This window comes from Pantherophis guttatus, chromosome 3, assembly GCF_059756535.1.
Source record: "Pantherophis guttatus breed Tessera chromosome 3, ASM5975653v1, whole genome shotgun sequence".
NCBI lineage: Eukaryota > Metazoa > Chordata > Lepidosauria > Squamata > Colubridae > Pantherophis > Pantherophis guttatus.
Genome location: NC_142065.1, coordinates 151,476,323 through 151,499,134, shown reverse-complemented (window position 1 = coordinate 151,499,134; position 22,812 = coordinate 151,476,323). Strand labels below are relative to the sequence as shown.

Sequence of the window (22,812 nt, the reverse complement as noted above, 5' to 3'; positions counted from 1 at the left end):
TGGGAAAATCTCATCTGAAAATATCCACATAGGGTTAGGGTTAGCTGTCCATGTATTCAGAGAGCAAAATAGATATTGCCAGTAGATTAGGAGCCCAAGGGTATGGTTAGGAAGGTGAATACTTTTTGCCCCTGCTTTATCTACCCATGTTTACCTGAAAAGAAGACATGGTCTTATACTTTTTTGTGGTCCACAATAAGCACTAGGGGTTATTTTCGGTGGATGTCGTATTTTTTTTTCTATGTACGGGAAGCCCACTTCTTCTGGTTGCTTGCATCTGCAAGAGAACAGGAAGCCAAACAACCCACCACTTCCAACACCATGAGGAGAGGTGGGGTATGGATCTGCCACACATGCCCCCCATCAGCTTACCTCAAGGCCCCTGCAGCCAGGCCTCCACACTTTTGACAGATGCCTCACCTCGTGGCCATGGCACTGGTGAGTCACTCGATCTCCTGCTCTGCTGCGGCTGCAAGCAAGCAGAAGTGGGCTGGTGGCCACTTAGGCTCCTGCTAGACATGAGTGCCACTGCTGCCGTCGCAAGGGAGTTATCAGGGTATCGATGGCCTGGCTGCAGGGGCCCTGAAGTAAGCTGGTGTAGGGTGTGGAGCAGATCCAACCCACCTGCCTTGCTTTACATCATGTTGGCAACACAAGCAACCAGACGGAAGGGACGGTGGCTAGCTGTGTAGGCTCTTAGGTAGGGCTTATTTTGGGGCTAGGGCTTATGTTAGGCACAAGCATAAAAATCATGCTAGAACTTATTTTCGGGATAGGTGTTATTTTTGGGGATGCATGGTAGGAGGGTAAATGAAGCACTACTCTGCAAATTATTAGAGAGCAGTTGCATCAGCATTTATTTCTCAAGGACAAATCTTGCAAGGTTAATCTTGAATCACCTTTTCATTGAACAACTTCTTTGATAGATTGTGAAAACATTGTAGGGATAAGATATCTTGACTTCAGCATTGCTGTTGACAAAGTGTCCATGACATGCTGTATCCACTTAATTATCATGCTATCCAACTCATACTTAACTGGTTTACAAAAGTGTGGGTTGGATAGCATGATAATTAAGTGGATATATAGCAGGCTTGAATATGTTATTTAAAGACTGTACATCAGTAGTTATTGGAATTATTGGAACCATTCCAGACTGGAAAGAGGCACCAAATGCGCTGGCAGCAAGAACCAGTCCTGGGACATCTAGAACAGAGTTTTCCAACCTTGCTTTGCTGGCTGGCTGAGGAATTCTGGGAGTTAAAGTCCACAAGTCTTAAAGTTGCCAAGGTTGGAGAAACGTGATCTAGAAGTCTAGTTCTTAGTTAACCTGCTTGTTTTTCCACTCGTTTCCTGAATAAAAAAAAGGAAGACTATCTTCATGGAGCTTCAAAGCTTTTCTCCCTATGAAAATCTGAGACTTTTAATTTCCATCCCAAAGTCAGTTGAGATCAGGGCTTGCAATTTCCTGACCATAGCGAAGTAATGAAGCCATGGTTCCAGGTTTTAATAAAAACTTTGGGGTTGTTGCTTGTTGAAAGCTTTTGTACAGAATCTAGCAGTGGATTCTGTGGAAATTAGCGATCATTGGATATTAAGGACCTCTTGTCACCCTGTAAGATATGTGGATAACTTTGTGGATAACCACAAAGGTTGGGGACCGCTGCCCTACAGTATGTAATTTGGCACTTTGTATCTTATAAATTCTCATACTGTTAGGACAAACTGGTGCATAAAGTTCTCTCTCCAATCGTACTATTCACAAATCCGGTTCAATAATAACAAGATGCAAAGAAATGTTAATAGTTATTGCCCAATGATGCAAGCGTCTTTGATTGGAGGTTTCGTTAAATGCAAGCATGGCTATTCAGGGCATAGGAACACGTTTCCTCTCGGCTGGCACTTGATGCCTTTCTGCATACTCAGGCAGAAATTTAAATAAATATGAGATTTGGAAAATTTCATCAAGCATTTGAAATGATAATATTACTGCTGTAAGTGCATGGACATCTAAGAGCCATATTTTAAAAATCCATTAAGAAATCCTTCATTTGAAAGGCATTACGATCTTTTGGGGCAGTGATCTGTAAATGAAGAAGGATCAGCAAAAGGACGGTAATTAATCTGAAGGTGTTTGTCAAAAATTGCTTCTGTTAATACTATTTACATGCTGATTGTGAGCATTAGCAGGAAGTGAACTGGATTGCAATGTTTCTAAGCAAAAGCACCGAGTTTGAAAGGCTGCATATTCCAAGATTTAATTTTATAAAACTTGAGGGATTTTGTGCACAAAAAAGCCTTTGAATGATAATTTATGATGATCTAAGCATCTTCCTTCAGTGCACTGTATATTAATGAATTAATTTAGAATATTTGTAATCAATCTAAAGATAGGGTATGAACATTTAAATGCTGCCTATGAAATATGAAAACTATAGAAACAGTAGAATCAGTTAGTGACATCATCTAAATGAGAAATCTAATGTCAAAACACTATTATTTTCATCCTTTTTCAGAATAACAGCATTGGGTTATTGTTATAAGTGCCATCAATCCAGGATGGGAACATAATTTTTTTAAAGAGAGACTTATGGTACTTCTGTTTTAATGCAAGTGTGGAAAAAGTATGTTTAGTGACTTACATATATACATTGCAGCAGTGGTGAAATCCAAATTTTTTTTACTACCAGTTCTGTGGGTGTAGGGTGGTGGGCGTGGTGTCGCTTGGTGGGCATGGCTTGGTGGGCGTGGCAGGGGAAGGATACTACAAAATCTCCATTCCCACCCCACTCCAGGGGAAGGATACTGCAAAATCCCCATTCCCTCCCGACTCCTGGGGGGAAGGATATTGCAAAATCTCCATTCCCACCCCACTCTGGGACTAGCCAGAGGTGATATTTGCCGGTTCTCCGAATTATTCAAAATTTCCACTACCGGTTCTCCAAACTGCTCAAAATTTCCGCTACCATTTCTCCAGAACTTGTCAGAACCTGCTGGATTTCACCCCTGCATTGCAGCTAGGATTTTGCTACTAGTCCCTCTTTTTTCTCCTTCGGTGTGGGAACTTAAAAGCTCTGCAGGGAGTTGCCTGAAGAAGAGGATTTTCATCTTATGACAAGAATGTGTTTTCTTCAATCGATGAGGAGAAACCAAGGGAATAATCCATTGTTGAGCCATTGCTGAGATTTTGTTATACTTGTGGCTGCTATTCCATCCAACCTACAGGTAGATCCTTACAATATTTAACCCTTAAGAATGGCTTTCATGCAACTGGTAGTTTCTCAAAAAAGAGAGCAATCTTATCTTGCATTTTTTCCCCAGTTTCAATACATTTCCAATTGTTATGGATTGAATCAGTTTAAAAGTAGTAGACAAATGCTATTTAATCATTGGCCTAGCATTAGACTCTCCTAAAAGGATTTTATATTCACAAAAGTTTCATGCAAATTGTTTCCGTTGAAAGCACATAATGTAGAAGCACATAATATTGTCCTAAATGATAGTGGCCCTCTGAGTTCTTAAGCGATACCTACTCTCCTGTATCCATCATTGCAGCTTGGAAGAGAAACAAGAGATGTGTCCATAAGAACAGATTCATAGATAATTTATTTCTGGGAGAAACTGCAGGAATCCGTTGCAATGTTTTGCTTTCATAATGTCTGTGATGAGATGTCTACTGGGGAATAGTTATATAGGAACGTCATGTTTGGCTGCTTTTAGCAGATGACACATAGAAAAAAGACCTACTAATACAGAAATAAAAATAAATGAGCTTTACAGATGTCAGTAGATTCCAATATCCAATATTTTTTGCTCTTATAGACTGAGCTTGTTCTGTTTCTGTACTGTATGTTGGAAATGATTTCTCATACTGATTTTTAAATAAAACATCTTATTTAAATAAAACCAATTATATCAATAAAGCTTGAAAACTGTCAGAGTAAAAAGCAGCGAAAATGGAATAATTTTAAGTTGCACTGATATATAAGTGACAAACCTGCATGTACTAGTTTTATGCTATTAAGAACTGGCAATATTTATTTATATATAATACAATTTATGGATATGCTCAGCATTTCCAAATTTTTTGATATCAAATCTGTTGTAACAAAAGTTAACTTTCAAAGTTTGTGTTAGGAAATGGTTATTTGTCTAACTAGTTGGTCAGGCAATATATAAACCAACAATGTATGTTTGCAGTCAGAAAGGTATTATATTGCTTTAAGACTGTATTGCAACATCCTGTATCCTGACTGGCTAAGCTCTGTAGCCAATGTACTTAAGGGAAGTCTGGATCATGGCTTGTGTGGATACTACACCATTTTACCAGCTTATTTGATGTAACTCTCTACCTGATCTCTCTGCATGATCACTGTTTGATCATAGCTACATGTTGCTTTCTACTATTTATTGAATGTTTTAATATTGAACTTGTTCCTGTTTTGAAACTCAAGAAGAACTGTTTTATTGTGTATGACTACAACTGGTAAGAAGACTTTGTACTTGAAATATCCCTGGATTGATCTTTTAACTCTCGCCTTATCTGTGTATGACTTGGATTGTTTTTGGACTTTGCTTTAATTTTTTCTAAAAGTAAAATGACTACCACAACTCATTGTGTTTGTATGTTAACTGTGATTGTTCACAACCACTCCCAGTCACTTTTCATGTGTATATTCAAAGGGTACTCTGCTCAGTAATCGGTTATGAGCCAAGAATATCCTTAACAGTTTGTAACATTTAAGTTATGACATTTAGAATATGCAGCTTTCAACTATATAAAATAATGATACTGAGACATTAATAACTAGAGCAGTGGTTCTCAACCTTCCTAATGCCGTGACCCTTTAATACAGTTCCTCATGTTGTGGTGACCCCCAACCAGGGGTGGGTTCTAATTTTTTTTACTACCGGTTCTGTGGGTGTGGCTTATTTTATGGGCGTGGCTTGGAGGTCATGTGACTGGGTGGGCGTGGCTAGCTGGTAATGTGACCGGATGGCCATGGCTATGTGTATAGGGACTACTCAGAGGGCTGAAAAAAGTCATTTCTGACACGTCCTCGCACTTTTGACTGGTCCTCATACTTATGACCATCCTCACATTTATGCCTGTGCAGCATTCTTAACAACCATGTCACTCATGTCACAACTGCTTCTCTTCAACATGGTATAAGATAGGGCAAAAACATAAATTGTGAGGACAGTCATAAGTTCGAGGACTGGTCAAAAGTGCGAGGACCAGTCAAAAATAACTTTTTCAGCCCTCTGAGTAGTCCCTGTGCACAAAAGGACTACCCAGAGGGCTGAAAAATGTGATTTCTGACAGGTCCTCGCACTTTTGACCGGTCTTCGCAGTTATGACTGGTCATCATTTATGCCCATTGTACCATTCTTAACAACTGTGTCACTCATTTCACAACTGCTTCTCTTCACCATGGTGACAAGATAGGGCAAAAACATAAATTGTGAGGACAGTCGTAAGTTTGAGGACTGGTCAAAAGTGCGAGGACCAGTCAAAAATAACTTTTTCAGCCCTCTGAGTAGTCCATATGCATAAAAGGATACAGCAATAGAGAGGGATGAAGGAAGGGAAGGGAAATTAGAGGAGGAGTGAAGGTAAGAGAGGGAGGAAGAGAGGAGGAGAAGGAGAAAGAGGGAGTAGGAGAAGAAGAAGAGTGGGGGGAAGAGAAAGTAAGTAAGAAAGAAAAGAGAGAGGTGGTAGGTTTGAGGAGAAAGATTGCTGTACAATAAAAAAGATGAAAGGGAAGAAAGCCAACCCCAAACAAATATTAAGATATTAAGATAAAGAATGAATTGTTAAACTTTAAAGAATAAAAGAGAACAAATAGCAATAAATAGCAATAATTAGAAACACACATACAAACATACAACGTATTTTCTTTGAACAGAGTATTTGGCCGGTTCACAAATTTAAACAGTTGTAGGAGGTTAGCACCCACCCCTTTCCTAGAAGAATGAAATATTTTGGGAAATATTAAAAAGGCAGAATATTATATTTCCCTGGATGAGAAATGGAGAAGCATATTTTACAGACAAAGCAGCTCCCACCTTCCTGCCCCCCACCCTTTGTTAATGGGCCAGAGGCAGAAAGTCAATCCTTTGTCAAAGGACATTTGCAACACAATAGCAACAGAAACTAACACAATGGGCCCCATCAAGCCATGTGATCCTGTCCACCATTAAACCATCTTTCCAAGCAATCTCCATGTTTCTAGTGTCTTTTTCCCCACTTGGAGCAGAACCCAGAAGGATATTTCTTCCAACACAGTATTTAGTCATTTCAATTAAATTTACAATTTCTATATTTCCTTTTTACCATATTTATTCCTCATCTATTTTTTAAAAAAACCAATATTACCCTTCATCCTCATCTCTAATCTTAATCAAATTCAATTTTTCCCTTCTATTCTATATTATACCCCTTCGCATTGTCATCTATTTTTATATCCATCCTCACATTGGTTAATTATGTAATACAGTTGTTTAATACAAATTCAATATTTTAATATAAATCAATTAGTTATATAACTATCTTTTTTGTATATTAATCAATATGAACAGGAATATTCCAATTATTTCCATGCAATCCAATTTCTTACAAATCAATTAATTATATTTACCAATAATAATAAACCAAATAATTTCCCCCATATATTCCTCCAAACCACAACCATTTCTGCTTTCAACACAATATACAATTAATAATATCTCAATTATTACAATTCCTTAGTTAAATAGAGCTTTTTTTCTTTTGTGTTTTAAAATCTTGAACCTCCTCTTGCCCTAAATTTCCCATTTTTTGCAGTTTTGCGCTTACCTTTTTTGGTGAGGAAAAAGAAAAAGAAATCTCTCTGCCTCATTTTGTCACGTTGCAACAAAGACCCTTCTTTAGTTTCAATTTCGCTTTTCAGCATAGCTAGGGGGGAAAAAATTTGCTCCAGGAATTTACCTCTTTGCAGCTAGCTCTTTGAAGCCCCGCGGCAAGAATTTAAAGTTTTTTTTCCCCTCTAGCCACCAGCTGGGACTCCGGAGGCAGCAATAGATTGGGAGTGGGCGGGGTAAGTGAATGGCGACTGGGCTATCCAACAGAGGCAGAGGGTGAGTGAAGGCGTGGGGGGGCGGCGAGAGAGGGCTTTGGCGACCCCTGTGAAATGGCCGTTCGACCCCCAAAAGGGTCGCGACCCCCAGGTTGAAAACCGCTGAACTAGAGTATTTAGCATCTTACTTTAAGTTATTGCATCAATGAAAAATTGTCTCTCTCTCTCAATCATTGTAGTTTTTTTTTTTTAAAAGGCATAAGACAAACACTGGTGTGCTACTCATTCTCTTTCATTAACTTTTTTCATGTTTGCACATTTCTAGATAATACTTAGCTCCATGTACCAATATATGCTTCAAAAGACACCGAGATAGGCATTTACACTAATGCAGGTGGTTTTAAATGGTTATACTCGCTCTGCTCAGAGAGGCGACCTGTTGCCATATTGGCAGCAATCCAAGTTACTCACAAAATTTACTAGTTTGCTCTACAGGACCTTTCTCTCTCTGCCCCCTGCCTCCCCAGCGATTCCTTGGTCATCTTGTCCATCCTTTCTTAACTGGAAGGACAGAAAACAGCAAAATAGTCAAGCCAGACTATACTCAGGAAATCCGTGCATTCTGTAGCCATTATTCGGACTGTGAGAAAAAAGGCCACTTTAGGAAAGGCAGGCAAGGATGGGAAACTGACAGTAACATCTTTCAGCAAACCTCAACAAGCTTGGCCAAGAGAAGACGGCATCTCCTCCTGTGAAAGGGTTGACTAGGCAACAGGAATATGAATGTGCTCGTAATGCAGCCTCCGTTTCCCGTATTGCTTTGCTGGCACTAGACAAAGACATTGCTTGTATTCTCTGCACAATTCTCCTTCTAATGCTCTCACCAGCCAAGTCCTCCCCATGGACTTCTCTTCTTGACATTAAGTTGCTCCTTCCCCGGACCAACATATCCAAAGAGGCTGTTGTCTCAATTTGGGTCCCAAGCTGGTCCATTTTCCTCCTGCAACATCCTTCTGAGGATGGATCAGGCACACTGGGAGCCTTTTAGCTTCACTAGGATATGAGATGATACCAGTTCTCTGTCCCTACCTTTCTGGCATACTACTAGAGTTTAGGTAAATTGAAATGGTCTCACCATGCCTATTGCTCTTCTAGGTGGCTGGGAGATCAAAACTGAACTAATAACATAAATTTTAGAGTACACTTTAGCAAGGCTTATTATAACATTAAAAAGTATGGGTACAATAATTCCAACAAGAAACCAATGTTAAATGTACAACTAATATATCTCAGTTTACATTATGGCAAAGATTGAGATTTTTTTTCTGTTAGATTTTCAATAGAAATACGGGTTTGGCAAAGCAAAATTCTCAGGGAAAGTCGCAATATATAGAAAACCCTACACTCACACTATAAACAGGGGGAAAATTGCAATATATAGTAAACTCCACACTCACACTATAAACAGAGAAAAAGTTGCAATATATAGAAAACCCCACACTCACACTATAAACAGGGAAAAAGTTGCAATATATAGTAAACCCCACACTCGCACTGATTTTATGTATTTGGGTAACGAAACACATGCAAGCAGTAAGAAAGAACTCCTTAGTTCAACCCTGAGCTACAGATATTCTCTTCCACTGGATTTGTATAACATAACCATCCAACTTCAAAGCCACCAAGTGCAAAGTATCTCTTAATTCAGAAAGATGGGAGGAGAAGCCTTGAATTTAAATATCTTGGAATAGCTAAAAGTCCATGATATGTCTTCAGCACAGGAGACAATTAATAGTTGCATATGGCTAAATTCTGATATACGATAAAGCCAACTGTGCAGAACTGTATCTGTAAGCCTTCCCTCAGGTTAAGCTGGATAATCAAGCAATGCAGTGACATATCAAGTGATCTGTGATGCAATGCCCTATCTTGGACTGAGAAACCCGACAACAAAAACAATACTGTTTCTCTCTCTTAAAATGTGGACAGGTTGCCTTTGATTCTGGAGATAGTAAACAGCTAATAAACATTCAGCAACAATAGATAGTTTTATATTTCATAAATCTTTCAACATTTCCAAACCATTTACTGTAAGTTTTTGGGCGTCACCACAAAAGCTGATCTTGTGTAGATAACATGGCATTAACTGTCAACTAGTAAAATAAATTAGATATACCTGCATGTATTTATATGCAATGGAAATAATCATATGTCAGACAATCCTCACAAAATCATATGGTATTATTTTCAGTAAAAATTCTATTCAGAATACTTAATACTCACATTGATTACAGTCTAACTAAATTTTCCTACTGCTAGTATTTCTTACTTAAGGAATTCTCCATGAATGTTGCCAATGGAATTTACTACAAAGTTCATTTAAATGGTGACAAAATAATATATACGATTGTGAAAAAAGATTTTGAAATATAGTTATTGATTGTCATAATTTGCTAATAAAAATTCCCAGGATTAACACAAAATCCACATATTGCAATCTGTAAACTAGGAATAAAAAGATACTTTCAATAACAGTATCCAAATGCATGACTGGAGCAGCACTTTTTTGTGTTTTGCATTCTGTATCAATTACCCTGCATTTCAACAATATAGTGAAAAAAACCACATCAAATCATATATTCCAGAATATAAACAACATGAAACAGAATATCACATCAAAGCAACTGTAAGGCATAGCCAAATCATGAAGATGCAAAAAAGCAATTAATTTTAAAAATTCATATTATCAAATTATTTAACTTTTTAAATATTAGACTTACCTGGTTTTAAGAAAATCCACCACACGTTTGAAATCAGCAACACAATATTCTCTCTTCATGTCCATCAATACACTATCAGAAGCGGATTGAACTGGTACATGTAGAAAAGCATAGACTCTTGGGTGGTTGAGAATTTTTGCCATTTCCTAGAGACATGAAAATAACATCAGTAATATTTGTACATACTAGTAAAGACACTGTTAGTTCTACACATCTCCAGCATTAAAAAAAATGTGATATATACATTTTTAAAAATTATTATTATTTTATTAGCTTTAAAAGTAAAATAATGGACATTGCTCAATGTCTCTGGTTTCTAACATTTATGTCAAAATCAAGTTAATAAATAATCTATTCCTTGCTCTATATACAAATTTACATATCTTCTACTTCATTATATATCAAGTATACATGAATTTAATAAACCAAAATTACATTCACAAGTTCAATATACATTCATATATTAATATACATTAATATATACATTTCCAGACATTCGTTATTCCTTGGTTTTGGCATTCTTCCTCTTATCTAACCAATTATAAAATTTATTCCAGACTTCATAGTATTTTGATTCACTTTTGTCTTTGAGTACCCATTTTTGAGTAAGACAGTCAAGTAAGATGGCACCAGATGCTCACAGTCGTCTAATTTGCAGTAAAAATGTACCCCCTTGCTCATTAGAAGATTGATAATCTGATGCAAAGTAAAATGATAGAACAATAAAATAAAATAATAGAATAATAAAATGAACAAAGAAAATACGTCAATATGACTAGTTAAAAATAGATGGGTGAGTATGGAGCAGAGACTGGGGGATGGGGGAGGAAGAGTCTGCTGTCTATTTAGCAGCCACCTCCAAACAGAACTCTCCCATTGAGTCAGAAACTTCAGTTTCTGTACATATTGATTGCCAGCATAAATGTGGAATGTAGGATGCATAGAACATAAAGAAATGAAGCCCTTGTTTGCTTATTTACTGTAGCAGGAATTTGTAAATGAAAATCTTTTATATTAGAGTGCTTTCCAAATTGCCAGGAGTTCCAGCTAATTGCTGCACCATGTGACATGAACAGTGTTGTGGAAGTTTCCAACAACTCATGAAAGGATGCCAATGGCTCCGTGGAGAGGAACAAATGAAAAACTCAAATTTGCAAATAAAATTCTCATGATACAAATCTGGTTCTGAACCATAATAAACCATTCAACAATAACACTTCCCCATTGTAACCAAGGAAAAGAGTAGGAAGTTCTCACAAATTCACTTTATAAGAATAGGCTTATATTAACAGCATGGAAGGTCTACTAAAATGAATGGATACAATATGAATATCAGGAAATGGAATTTTTATCACTGACTTATCTATTTAATTATTCTTAACTAAAGAATGAGAGGAACTGCATCTTTGAAATACTGGTCTGATTCCTACATACATTTAGCCCTAAGGTAAATATATTTTGGAACAGTGTGAAATGCTAACTTGTTATGGCTTATAACAGAGCTGTCAAACTCCCGACCTGCCAGCCAGATGAGTCACGCGCTGGCCACGCCCATGCCTGGTTTAGGAAAGGGGAAATAACTCCTGATAAGTCACATGACAATGCCATGCCGCCATGAGTTTGACATTCCTGGCTTATAATATAAAATATTATAAAGTTTTAAAATTAGTTTTGTGTAAACTGGACCAAAGCATTTAAAAACTGGTATGGAAAATGAAAAAAGGCATTACAGAGAATGCATAGTGTCCAAACAACTTTACCACTGTACTACTAAATAATTGAGTTTTTATGTAAGAACCAAGAATAAGAAAGAAAAGATTAGCTGTTATTCTACAATCCATTTTTAGGCTCTGTGTCAGGGCATGTCTAGAGAAGCCATCTGTAAAGTTATCTGCTCAAATGAAGCTACAGATCAAAAATGCTCAGCTGATAGGAATCAAAGAAAGGGAGAGTTAAGGCATTTCTCATTCTTCAAAGGAAAAAAAAATACACAGCACACAAAACACCTCTCAATGGTCAGGGTTTCATTGGAATAACCTGAATTAATAAGGAAGATTTTTTTTAAAAAAACCCCACAGATGGCATATGGCAGACTTTGAGCATGACTCATCTTGACAGGTGACATGGAGGCCTATGCATCTCATCATGTGCAATTAAGCATTTAAAAAGGCACTGGCAGGTGTGAACAACTTCTTTAAAATACAGACTTTTGTATATCATCTCCACACTCAGAAACAAGGTGCAAACATAGCCAAAAAAAAAAAAGCAAAAACCCAACAAAAAACTGAAACCGCCTATTATAGAAATCAAGTTATTCCTGAAGGAAAAGCAATATAATCAGCAGAGTCAAATATACCAATAGCATTTTTCAACCATTCAAGATATTGATGATGATTAATTAAGCCTTTTAAAAATGTTTATTGTGCAAATGCACTTTTGATTATTCACAATGGCTTCAAGGCAACTCTATTATTAGAGTCTTGTATTTTTATTTATTTATTTATTTATTTATTTATTTATTTTATTTATTTATTTTTGAATTTCTATACCGCCCTTCTCCCTGAGGACTCTGAGGCCAAAATTAAAAAAACATGCAGGACAAATATTAAAAAACAATTAAAAGATATATAAATTTGGCCCAATTAAAACTCACTACCAATTAAAACGTTTAAAACATTTAAAAACATTTAAGAATTTCTTCTTAAGCCAGCCCAGCTTGCTTGAAAAAATGGGTTTTAAGGGCACGACGGAAGGCACTGAGGTCCTGGATTCTCCTTATCTCTGGGGGGAGCTGATTCCAGAGGGTAGGTGCCCCCACAGAGAAGGCCCTCCCCCTGGGGGTCACCAGCCTACACTGTTTGGCTGATGGCACCCTGAGGAGGCCCTCTCTGTGGGAGCGCACGGGTCGATGGGAGGTCGTCGGTAGCAGCAGGCGGTCTCGAAGATAGCTAGGCCCTATGCCATGGAGCGCTTTATTAGCCGTCTTTAAGATCAAAATCAAAAGTTGCATTACGTACAGAATTCCTAAAACATTCCAGAAAACCTTTGGGTTATTAGAGAAGCATCCCCACTAGCTCTCCACCACAAGCTGGGTTCACACGTTTTATTAACAGAGTAGGATTTTTTTTTAAAAAAATTTTTTTTGGCTAAATGTGTTATGCAAATCCAGATATTGTTTCGTTTAACAAAATGTTAAAAAATATCCCAGGTTTGGTTTAATGTTAAGTATCTTCTCCAAGCACATATACTTTAACAAGCACATGTTAGTAGATAAGTAAATGTCCTTATGTCCTGACCCTGAAAAGAACAAAGCAGTTACAATATTTAAAAATGACAAAGAAATGAATGAAAGCCCTTTTACTGAAGCTTAATAGGGCTTAGATTTATTAAAATCTATAAGGTTTTTGCATTTTTGACAAGACTGGATGACAGGAAGGCTTCAAGAAGGTCTGGATCCATCTCCTGCTTCTGAAATGTCAAGGGTCTCTTACTGATGTTATGAAAGAAAAGCTAAGGAAGCCTTCCCTCCTTTAAGTTCATAAAGCTAAAAGTATCCTGAAAAGACAAATAAAACGATGGAATGATGCATTATACATGAACTGTAGATTTAAGCTTTCCACAAACTCCTCCAATCTGTACTCAGCTTTACCTTTACCCTTAGGTTCCCTTTGAAAGATTTTCAGTCATCAGACAGTTGAGATGGAGCAAAGCTTGTCACCAGTTCTTTAAAGCAGCCGTGTGTTTTCCCCAGATATGGCTGTCAGCTGTTACACCATCCAGAGAAAGAATGTTCAGTTTCAAAAATGGCCAATAGGTAATGTATGAGTGCCCCCATGTGCTTTCCCTTTGTTAGTAAGGTATTAAGACTACAAAACAATCTATATTCTTAAGGAATTTGCTAGCTACTTGACAATCTGCTGGGCTAATTGAATATTGGTAAAATCTGAAGCATATGTTTAGAAGGCCAAATACACTTTTTTTGGATGCATCATTGCTCTGCTTATGTGCTATCTAGAGATCCATTGGTTTTTTTTTTTTTTAAAGAAGGGTGGATCCTGTTACATATAAAAGCTTGCCTGACCATATTCTATGGCTTAATATGTTGCATATCCTCAGCCAATTGCAGTTTACTGAACAAAGAGTATCTTAAGGCAGTATCTGACCTCTGTTTTTCTTTGGAAGGTATTGTTTTCAGATAATTGCCACACCAACAGATGTGTCTGTTAATATTCTTTTCAGAAAGAGCTATTTGTATCTTGGAAAATGAGGCTCACTTGGTTTTTCTCTCCAAGCGAACAATGAGTGTCCTTTAAAAAAAAAACTGACGACCAAAATTGTGTGAATGTCGAGCCCCTTTTAATGCAGAAATGGACTAATATCTACCAACGAGATTGCTTTATGATCCAGAGTCAAGGAGACGGAAATCCCATTTGGTGAGGTCTATATAATGCCACTGATGTAAAACTGAATAAGAATGGGATTCAGTCCTTCTTCATTCTTCTTTTGGATGAGAACAGAAAAAATATGCAGGCCAAGTGACAGGCAAATAATAATTGAATAATTATGGATGAATTTTCAGAATTGCTCTGAAGTATTTACAGATTCATAAATCTGGCAGGCAAAGGTGTTTTGGGGACTTCCTGTAAAGGAATGAGTGAATGACCTTGGGGAAAGATGGCAAGAGATGCTGTCCAGAAAACTATCAGCCAAGAAATGCAGGCGCTCCCAGTGGCTTAACAGTCAAATGATGACATTTAGGAAGGACCTACCCCAATGAATCAAGCAGTTAAAAGTGATGGCAGAAAGTTTGCACCTTGCAAGATTTTGTTAATGTAGCCTTACAATAAAGTTCATCTAATCCTGTTTTTGGCCTGATTTACCTGGTAGGGCTGACACTTTCTGTGCACAAACTCCTACTCTGTAATTGCCAACGAGCAACTATTTATGGCAGAGGGTGCTATGTTTTGGTCCATCAGGGGTAGGCTGGAATTTTGATTTTTCCTCTGCTCTTTTTAAAGGGGAATTACTTTTAAAGAAACAAGCCTATCAGAGGTTTCTAAGAATTGCAGAAAGAAAGATTTAAGGCATGGGTGTCAAACTCGCGGCGTCACGTTGCCATCACATGACATGTTTTTCCCTTCGTGGAGCTGAGGTGGACATGGTCTGCGTGTGACGCATCTGGCCCATGGGCCGCCATTGACACCCCTAGTTTAGGGAGAGATGTATCCTAGAAGTTGCAGACTGCATATCCTTGGAGTAATGAAACCACACTATTAACATGCATTTCTATATAACGTTAATACTATATTTAATGTTAAAAGTGAACTTATTACTGAAATTAGGTTTAAGGTAGTTCTGTGAGAAACAGCAGACTAAAGACCAGAACAGCCATCTTTACAGCCAATCTTCTGAAATGCGCTGTCAAGCTCAAGATAAATAAGGCAAGGAAGCAGGTTACTGACTGCAGACTGTATATTATGTATAACTCCCCTTTGGAAAGTTTGCATTACTTAAAAATTGAACTGACGTGTGATGTTTCCCGCTTTCCTTTTGGTTGGTCTTTATGCAGCATATAAATATACTATGTATATTTATAAATATGCAAATAAAGCCATTCTGCATGTAAAAAAATGCTAAAGAAAAAGTCAAGAACAAAAAAAAATCAGTATTTCTGCTACTATTGTCTGATACAGATTTAAATAATCCCCGCTAACTAATTCTGGTATGCATCTTGTGGTAAAATGTACTCAAAGAAGTTCAAAACAGCATAAATAAACTATGCAAAATCTTCTGAAGTATGTTATATTACCTATTAACCTGTGATGTTTCATCTAAAAATAAGATAGGTATTGGGTACTGAATTTCAGAAGTGCCAACAGTTCAGTTGGAGAAGCTTCTAGAACAGGGGTGTCAAACTCACGTTGTCACCATGTAACATTTCGGGACTTTCTTCCCCTTTGCTTAAACCGGGCATAGGCATGGCCAGAACATGACACATCTGGCCCACGGGTCGGGAGTTTAACAGAATATTACACAATCTTGTAGGTACAAGAGGAAAAGAAAGTGTTAAATAGCAGCCTTTCCTTCAGCGTGGTATTATATGGGCTACAATTTGCAGTATCTTCTGCCTTCAGCTTTGCTGAATGGTACTTACAGCGTTTTGTAATCCAAACACGCATCTCCAGGGCATCAGCTCAGGGGAGGATGAGAAAATGTGCATTATTTATTTCCCCTGTGGCCTACACTTTTGATATATTCCTTGACAATTTGTTTAAGAATCGCTCCATCCAGAATGGGCCTCAATGAACATTTTGGGTTTCGTTTCTTCATGAACTTGCCCATTGCTTATGCAATTTCTGATCCCATCTTACCTTGCATTTTCATGTTATGAATGCAGTTGCAAAAGAGAAGCTCACAAGCTGTAAGCTGTCAGTCCCTGCATGATGTCAAAGGAAGCCGGTTAGTCACTGCAATGACTTTGCTTGTGAACGTACCTCCAGATGCTCTAAAATATATGGAGGGTTTGTCATGCCGAGCCTTAGCATTGCTCCCTCAGGGATCACTTCCACTAGCTTCCACAAGAGAGTCGGGAGGTCTGTGCCAATGTCTCTGCCATAAGCCCCGGTATCTTCGCTGGTCAGCCATATCTCACATACTCCTTCTGTCAACAAGAGACAGACAGAGAGATAATTAACAAACCTGCTTTGGAGCTTGTTATTTTATTATCCAGCTGCTCACCCTTTTTAAAAATGCACTATTTCATAATCCTAACTATTATGCAGCCAGGCTGGGTATTCAATTGCAATGAAAGAGACATATTCCCTGGGTAGTGGTGGGTTACTGAGTTCATTTTATGAGCACCACAGTACTACAACAACGCTGTGAATTATTGCTTGAAAGTGATTAACATTCACAGCCAGTGACTAATGTGAGACGCCTTACTAATGCAACTTAAACATGAGTAGAGAGCTTCTTTCCCATCTCCAAGAGTTGCTGGCTTATTAAGCATTTTGAGCAGTACTGCTTAAGCATGTAGTATTTTGCACTGATCAAACTGCTAAAAGTGAGCTGACTAATAGTTTAGTTACAGCCTATAAAAGTCCCAAGTACTTGGAGATAAAACAAGCCACTTGCTGACTAATCCAATTATCATTTACAGTTACAACACGGAACCTTATATAATATTTACAAGGCCATTAAAATTTGTTAATAACGAAGACATTCAATGTCACCTACAGACAGAGTCATTTCGAGAAAAGTTTTTTTTTCCTTTCAAGCAACGGACACTTATATTTTCAATGAAGCTGCAAGAAGTTCAAATATTTCGGCTGCACCATAAAATGAATAAAATTCTTGTACATGCAAGGTAATATAAACATTTCTTCCAATAAGTTATCACTTTGAGACATTTTGTCATTTCTGTCTGCTGCCTCCGAATGCAATGTTATAAAAACGAGGCAAATAAAAAACAGAAAAAAGAAACATCCAGTTAAATCCTTCCCACTAAAACCAGACTAGACTTCAACCTTGAAGTGCCTAATATTTCACTTCCAAGCTTTTTTTAATTGTGACTCTATACATAAAAATCAATATTAAGAATTTTCAATTTGAAAATGATAGGGGGATCTAATTCTATTTTATTATACTGTACAAGAGACCTGTGTTCAGACATTTTAGGGAAGGTACTGATATATTGGAATGAGTTCTGGAAATCCTGCATTAGGAGGAACTGCAGGCCATGTTTATTTTGGAGAAGATGAAGGAAAGATGAAATAACAGCCTTCTGTGTGAATGGCAGCCACGGGGAAGATGGGAGAGATTTATTCCCTTCTTTTCCAACCAACAGCACTGGAAAGAATATGTGGAAATGTCAGAGACTGAACTGTATGGTCTCTGAAGAATTATCACATTTTATTATTCATTCCTGGATTGCATCTGAGTGGAATGAAATCTCTGCCTTGTCATTCTAAATATTTGACCAACACTAAACAATCTGACAATCGACGTAGCAGCAAATTATGGTTCAAAGCAAAGCAAAAATAATCTGCTGAAACATGAAGCAGAACTTTGTTAGAAGCCTATTGTTCCTGGCTTTATAACTCCAGAGAAGATCATTTGAATCTGGCCATGATGAAAACAATGTGCTTATCTCCATCTGAATCAATAATATTGCCAGATACATTATACAGGATAGCAGAACAGTTTTAAAAAAACAGGATACAAAAATATTTAGGAAATCGTGCAAGTAGACATTATCCACTGTTTCCCGTTAGAAATATTCATGGAAACACCGAGCGCTTCAAATGAAAGGTTCAGATTTATAATTTTTCCAACAAATCATTCCTCATTTTGACCTATGAAGAGAGTTATGGTATGCTGCCTTGCGAATGCCAAATTAGTGTAAAAAAGAATCACCCAGAATAGGAATACAAACAATATTGACATGGAAAATAACAGCCTTGTTCGAAATCTACATAGGTGAGGATCATTAGCCCCCTGGTGGGTTGAAAATTAAATTGCATAACAAGGAAGCAGCTGTAACAGTAAATTAACAACAACAGGAATAACTGTCTTTACTGCTCTGACACCAGGATATTAAACAGAATCTCTACTTTACATACAAATGCAATATCAAATGTTACAGAATATCCTTTACTACATACATATTCCAGGGATAGGTTCTACTTACCTTTACTACTGGTTCGCAATGGGGCTGCACGCGCTCTTCTGTGCATGCGCAGAAGCGTTTTGATGACGTCAGGGTCAGTGGGCGGAGCCTCCCGCCGGTTTTACTACCGGTTCTATAGAACCGTTACGAACCCACCACTGACATATTCCCTGTACATATGTATGTATGTATGTATGTGTGTATATATACCGTATACACACCGACCCAACCCCCCACCCACCCCACACAGAGGTATGTATACACATACCCACACACACCGTACAGACTGTTAGGCGAATTCAATAATGATTGATGTGACATTTCAATTGACAAATTATATTGGTAAGGGAGGGGGCACATTTTCTTACCATTTTTTATGTTTAGCCTCCAGGGTGCCAAGGATATCACAAAAGAGGGGCAAAGCCATAATTTGAAGGTATTTTTATTTGGATTAGGCAGGAAGGATTTTTAAAAAAAATAAATCTAAAAAACAATACATTCGCATTTTGGGTAAACCCTTTTGAAAACTCAAGCCATTTTTGGAGGCTTGCTGTTGAAATTTGTCATTTTGATCTTGAGATGTTCAAATAACAACAGAGTGAATTCAAATGGTTGTTAAATGTGCATGAGCTATTCTCTGGTTTGATATTGGAATAATTAAAAAAAAATACAGATGTGGTTTTTGCGTGCCCAAACACTGGATTTATGAGGAGATAAAGAAATTAAAACACTTGTGTTGTCAAGTTAAACAAGAGTTTGCTCTCCCTTCCATCAAATCTGATTAATTAGCTGAATTGACCTTCTTTAGAAACTTTGCTTCCTTTTTTAAGAGATAAAGTAATACAGCATTTAACTACTATAGTATTTTACAATCCAAATTTCAATAGGAAGACCTATACATACAGACTACCATCAACTTTCAAAGCCATCTTGGAAGCTAAAATCTAATGAAAACAGGGTCAAACTTCTCAATCTATTTCTTCATCAGGATGCTATTCCAAATGGAAGGTACAATGACACTGTGGCACCGAAGGCTGCCTCCTGGATCCATTAGGTGACATTGTTTAATTCACTAGACCTAAATCAAACCAAGCCACTTGTGTTGGACTACATGGGGCAGGTGGACACTCCAGGACAGGGGTCCTCACACTTTTTGAACAGGGGGCCACTTCACGGTCCCTCAAACTGTTGGGGGGCCGGAGTGGCTGGGTGGATGTGGCTAGGTCGTCATGTGACTGGGGAGGCATGGCTAGGTAGGTGTGGCCAATTTAGTAGTCTGTTTTGCCAATTTAGCAGTCCATTAAATAATACACACAAATTAAACTTTAATTTGTCTTGCTCCTGGGGGTGTTTTATTTGCTTTTGTTTGACTTTTCTTTTTACTAGATCATGTTTTAATTTGTTTACGAGTCTAGTGGTTTTGCAGCAATTCTTCTCAACTCCAAGGAGGTTACAAACAACATCTCTCTGTGTCTTTCTCTCTCTCCTCCCTTCCTCCCTTTCTCTCTCCTCTCCCTCCCTCTTTCTCTCTCCTTTCTCTCTCCTCACTCCCTCTCTCTCCCTCCGTCTCCTGTCCCTCCCTCCCCCGTCTCATCTTTCTCTCTCTCTTTTTCCCTCCCTCTCCCTCTGTCCCCGGCTGGGGGAGAAGAACCCCTGAACTTATGCTGGGTGGTGGGAATCTGACGTCTGGAGGCTGCCGAGCTATGCGCTGAAGACTAGCTGGCCGGCGGGGAGGTGGAGCACTCCTGCAGTGTCCCCAAAAGTAACACATTTACTTTTAAATGAAATACACAGCCTCCTCGCTTGCAACATCTTCGCATGAGGGCATCACTGGCAGCCGCTTCCTGCGGCTCAGGAGGTCCGTGCTCTCCACGCTGCTGCTTGGCCTCCTCGATGTGCACAGGCAGGAGGCGGCAGCAGCGGCCATGACCCAGGTTTCGTTAGGTGCCTGCATGTTCCGGGCGGCGAACAGCTGAGCGAGCAAGCCAGCAATCTGCCAGCATCCTCTAATTTGCCTGCCCACTCGACCGTGCTGCCCCCTCACTTTTCTCCCCACCTGTCCCGGCCAAGGGTGCTCACAAGTACACTGCAGCTAGGAATGGATGTGGTTTACAGCTCTGAGCTCAAAGCAGCAGGAGATATGGGCTGCCTTGGCGCCAACACCCCTCGGGCTCTTAGCGGTCCACGGAGGATACGCTTGAATCAGCGCCAAGACCAGGGCCCCAGAAGAGCGTGGGAAAAGACTTTCTTTTTGCCTAACAGAAGCAGACATGGGCGGGAGGCCTGACAGCACACAGCGCCCCACCACAGCACTATCCCAAAGGAGGGGAGGAGGAGGTGGCGGGGAGCGGATCTACCCGCAATCCTGTAAATCCCAAAGCTAGCACCCCTTAAAAGAGAAAGCACATATACACGTACATATATGCAAGCAAGCAAACAAGTTCGCTACAATCAGTCCTGTAAGGGAGCGTGCTTCGGAATCAGCCTGCATGCAAAATGCATCCGGCCGCCCACACAACGGCCTGCCCTTTGCTGCTGCTGCATAAATCACATCCATACCTATTGGATTGGGCTCCAGAGCAAAAAAAACCCGGGATAGCAACCATCCAGTCACAACGACCCACGCCCTGGATATACAAACACCACATGCGCGCAAGCAACTGCCCCAGCCTTTTGCACAGCCAACCACACAAAACGATGCCAACAGACCACAAAGCAACCCACACAATAGGCGCATTTCCCAGCCCTTCCCTTCCCCCTCCCCCCAGCCAAGTCTCCAGAATCCCCCATGCCAGCAAGATCATCCTGCTGGCAGGAATGCATCTCCCTGCTAGGCTCCTTGTGCAGCATACCCCGTGGAATTTAGGATGTGTCTCCCTTCCTCATTGCAAGAGGGGAGATGGAAGAACAAAGCAAGCAAATGAATCTTTGGCCTGCCAGCTGGCTTCTTTATTCTCCCTCACTCTCGAGGCAGCCCTCTGGAATGGCAGCAGCAGCACATGTGGCTGCAAGAGGAAAACAGGCCCTCACCCTCCTCACTCATGGGCGAACTCGTGTGAAAAACAGGGCAGCTGCTAGCAAAGAGGGGAGAGTGCGAGGTTGATGCTTCTGGGATGTGGGGAGCTGGAAAGCGTCTGGGTCTCACCTGGCCTCTCTTCCTCTTCCAGTCATGTGTGCTGCTGCTGCCATTCCAGCGGGCTTTCCTCGGGAGCAAAGCTGCCTCCACAAAGCATTGTATGGTGTAATTACATAGCAGGCGCAGCCTCTCCCATTGGGACCCTTCGGTTCCCCCCCCCAATGGAGCGACGGCGGGCTGAAGTCCCTGGCAAATCTTTGAGTTCTTTCCTTGGCTGGCAAAATGTGCGGCCCATTTTTGGCCTCCACCGCCCCTCCAGAAGCACTCTGATGGCCAAAAACAGGATGCACTGATGCTTTCTGGAGCCTCCGCCTGCCCCTTTTTTGGCCTCCCCCACCCCCTAGAAGCACTCTGCCGGCCCGCTGAAGCACTCTGCCAGCCCTCGCAAACGTAAGTCCTGCACTTGGCCGAAGGGTGGGGGCCTGGGTGGGTGTGGCAATGTGGCCGGGGCAGCCCCGTGTTCTATGCAGGCCAAATTAATGGCTTTGGCGGGCCGGATCCATCCCATGGGCCGTTATTTGAGGATGCCTGCTCCAAGAGATAGGTAGTGCTTCAAATCTAGTACTTCATAGGTAACGTTTAGCACTGAACTGCATTCAGAAACTAACCTATAATCAGTGTAGCTCAAGACAGCAGGTATATTATATAGGTAGAGCAAGACCTGTCCATCACTCTTGTGCAGCAGCATTCTGGATCAGATATAGCTTCTAAGCAGTCTTCAAGGGCAATTCTAGGTAAAGCACATTGGAGTAGTCTGCCCACGAGGCAACCAAAGCATGAATGAGAGCAAGGAGGATCTCTCAATACAGGAATAGATGTAACTGGTGTGTAAACTGCACCTGTGCAATGGCCTTCTTGGCCACAGCTGTCACCTATTCCTCCAACAGAAGCTGAAAGTCTAGCAAGAGTCCCATATAGTGCATCAATCCAGGGGTGATATCCAGCAGGTTCTGACAGGTTCTGGCAAACCGGTAGCAGCAATTTTGAGCAGTTCGGAGAACCAGTAGAGGAAATTTTGAGTAGTTCAGAGAACCAGCAAATACCACCTCTGGCTGGCCCCAGAGTGGGGTGGGAATGGAGATTTTGCAATATCCTTCCCCCAGGAGTGGGGAGGGAATGGAGATTTTGCAAAATCCTTCCCCTGCCATGCCCACCAAGCCACGCCCACCA

At 39.8% G+C, this 22,812-nt stretch overlaps 1 protein-coding gene across 2 annotated transcripts in view; it reads right to left on the bottom strand.

The window, feature by feature from the left end:
• CDKAL1 (CDKAL1 threonylcarbamoyladenosine tRNA methylthiotransferase) overlaps positions 1-22,812 on the bottom strand; it is a 312,732-nt gene that overhangs the window by 101,258 nt on the left and 188,662 nt on the right. For both annotated transcript variants that reach the window (XM_034429250.3, XM_034429252.3), the window contains 2 exons: positions 16,333-16,499; positions 9,839-9,984 (listed from right to left, as the gene is read on the bottom strand). In XM_034429250.3, the coding sequence (XP_034285141.2) occupies positions 9,839-9,984; positions 16,333-16,499 (313 nt within the window). The remainder of the gene's footprint in view (positions 1-9,838; positions 9,985-16,332; positions 16,500-22,812) is intronic.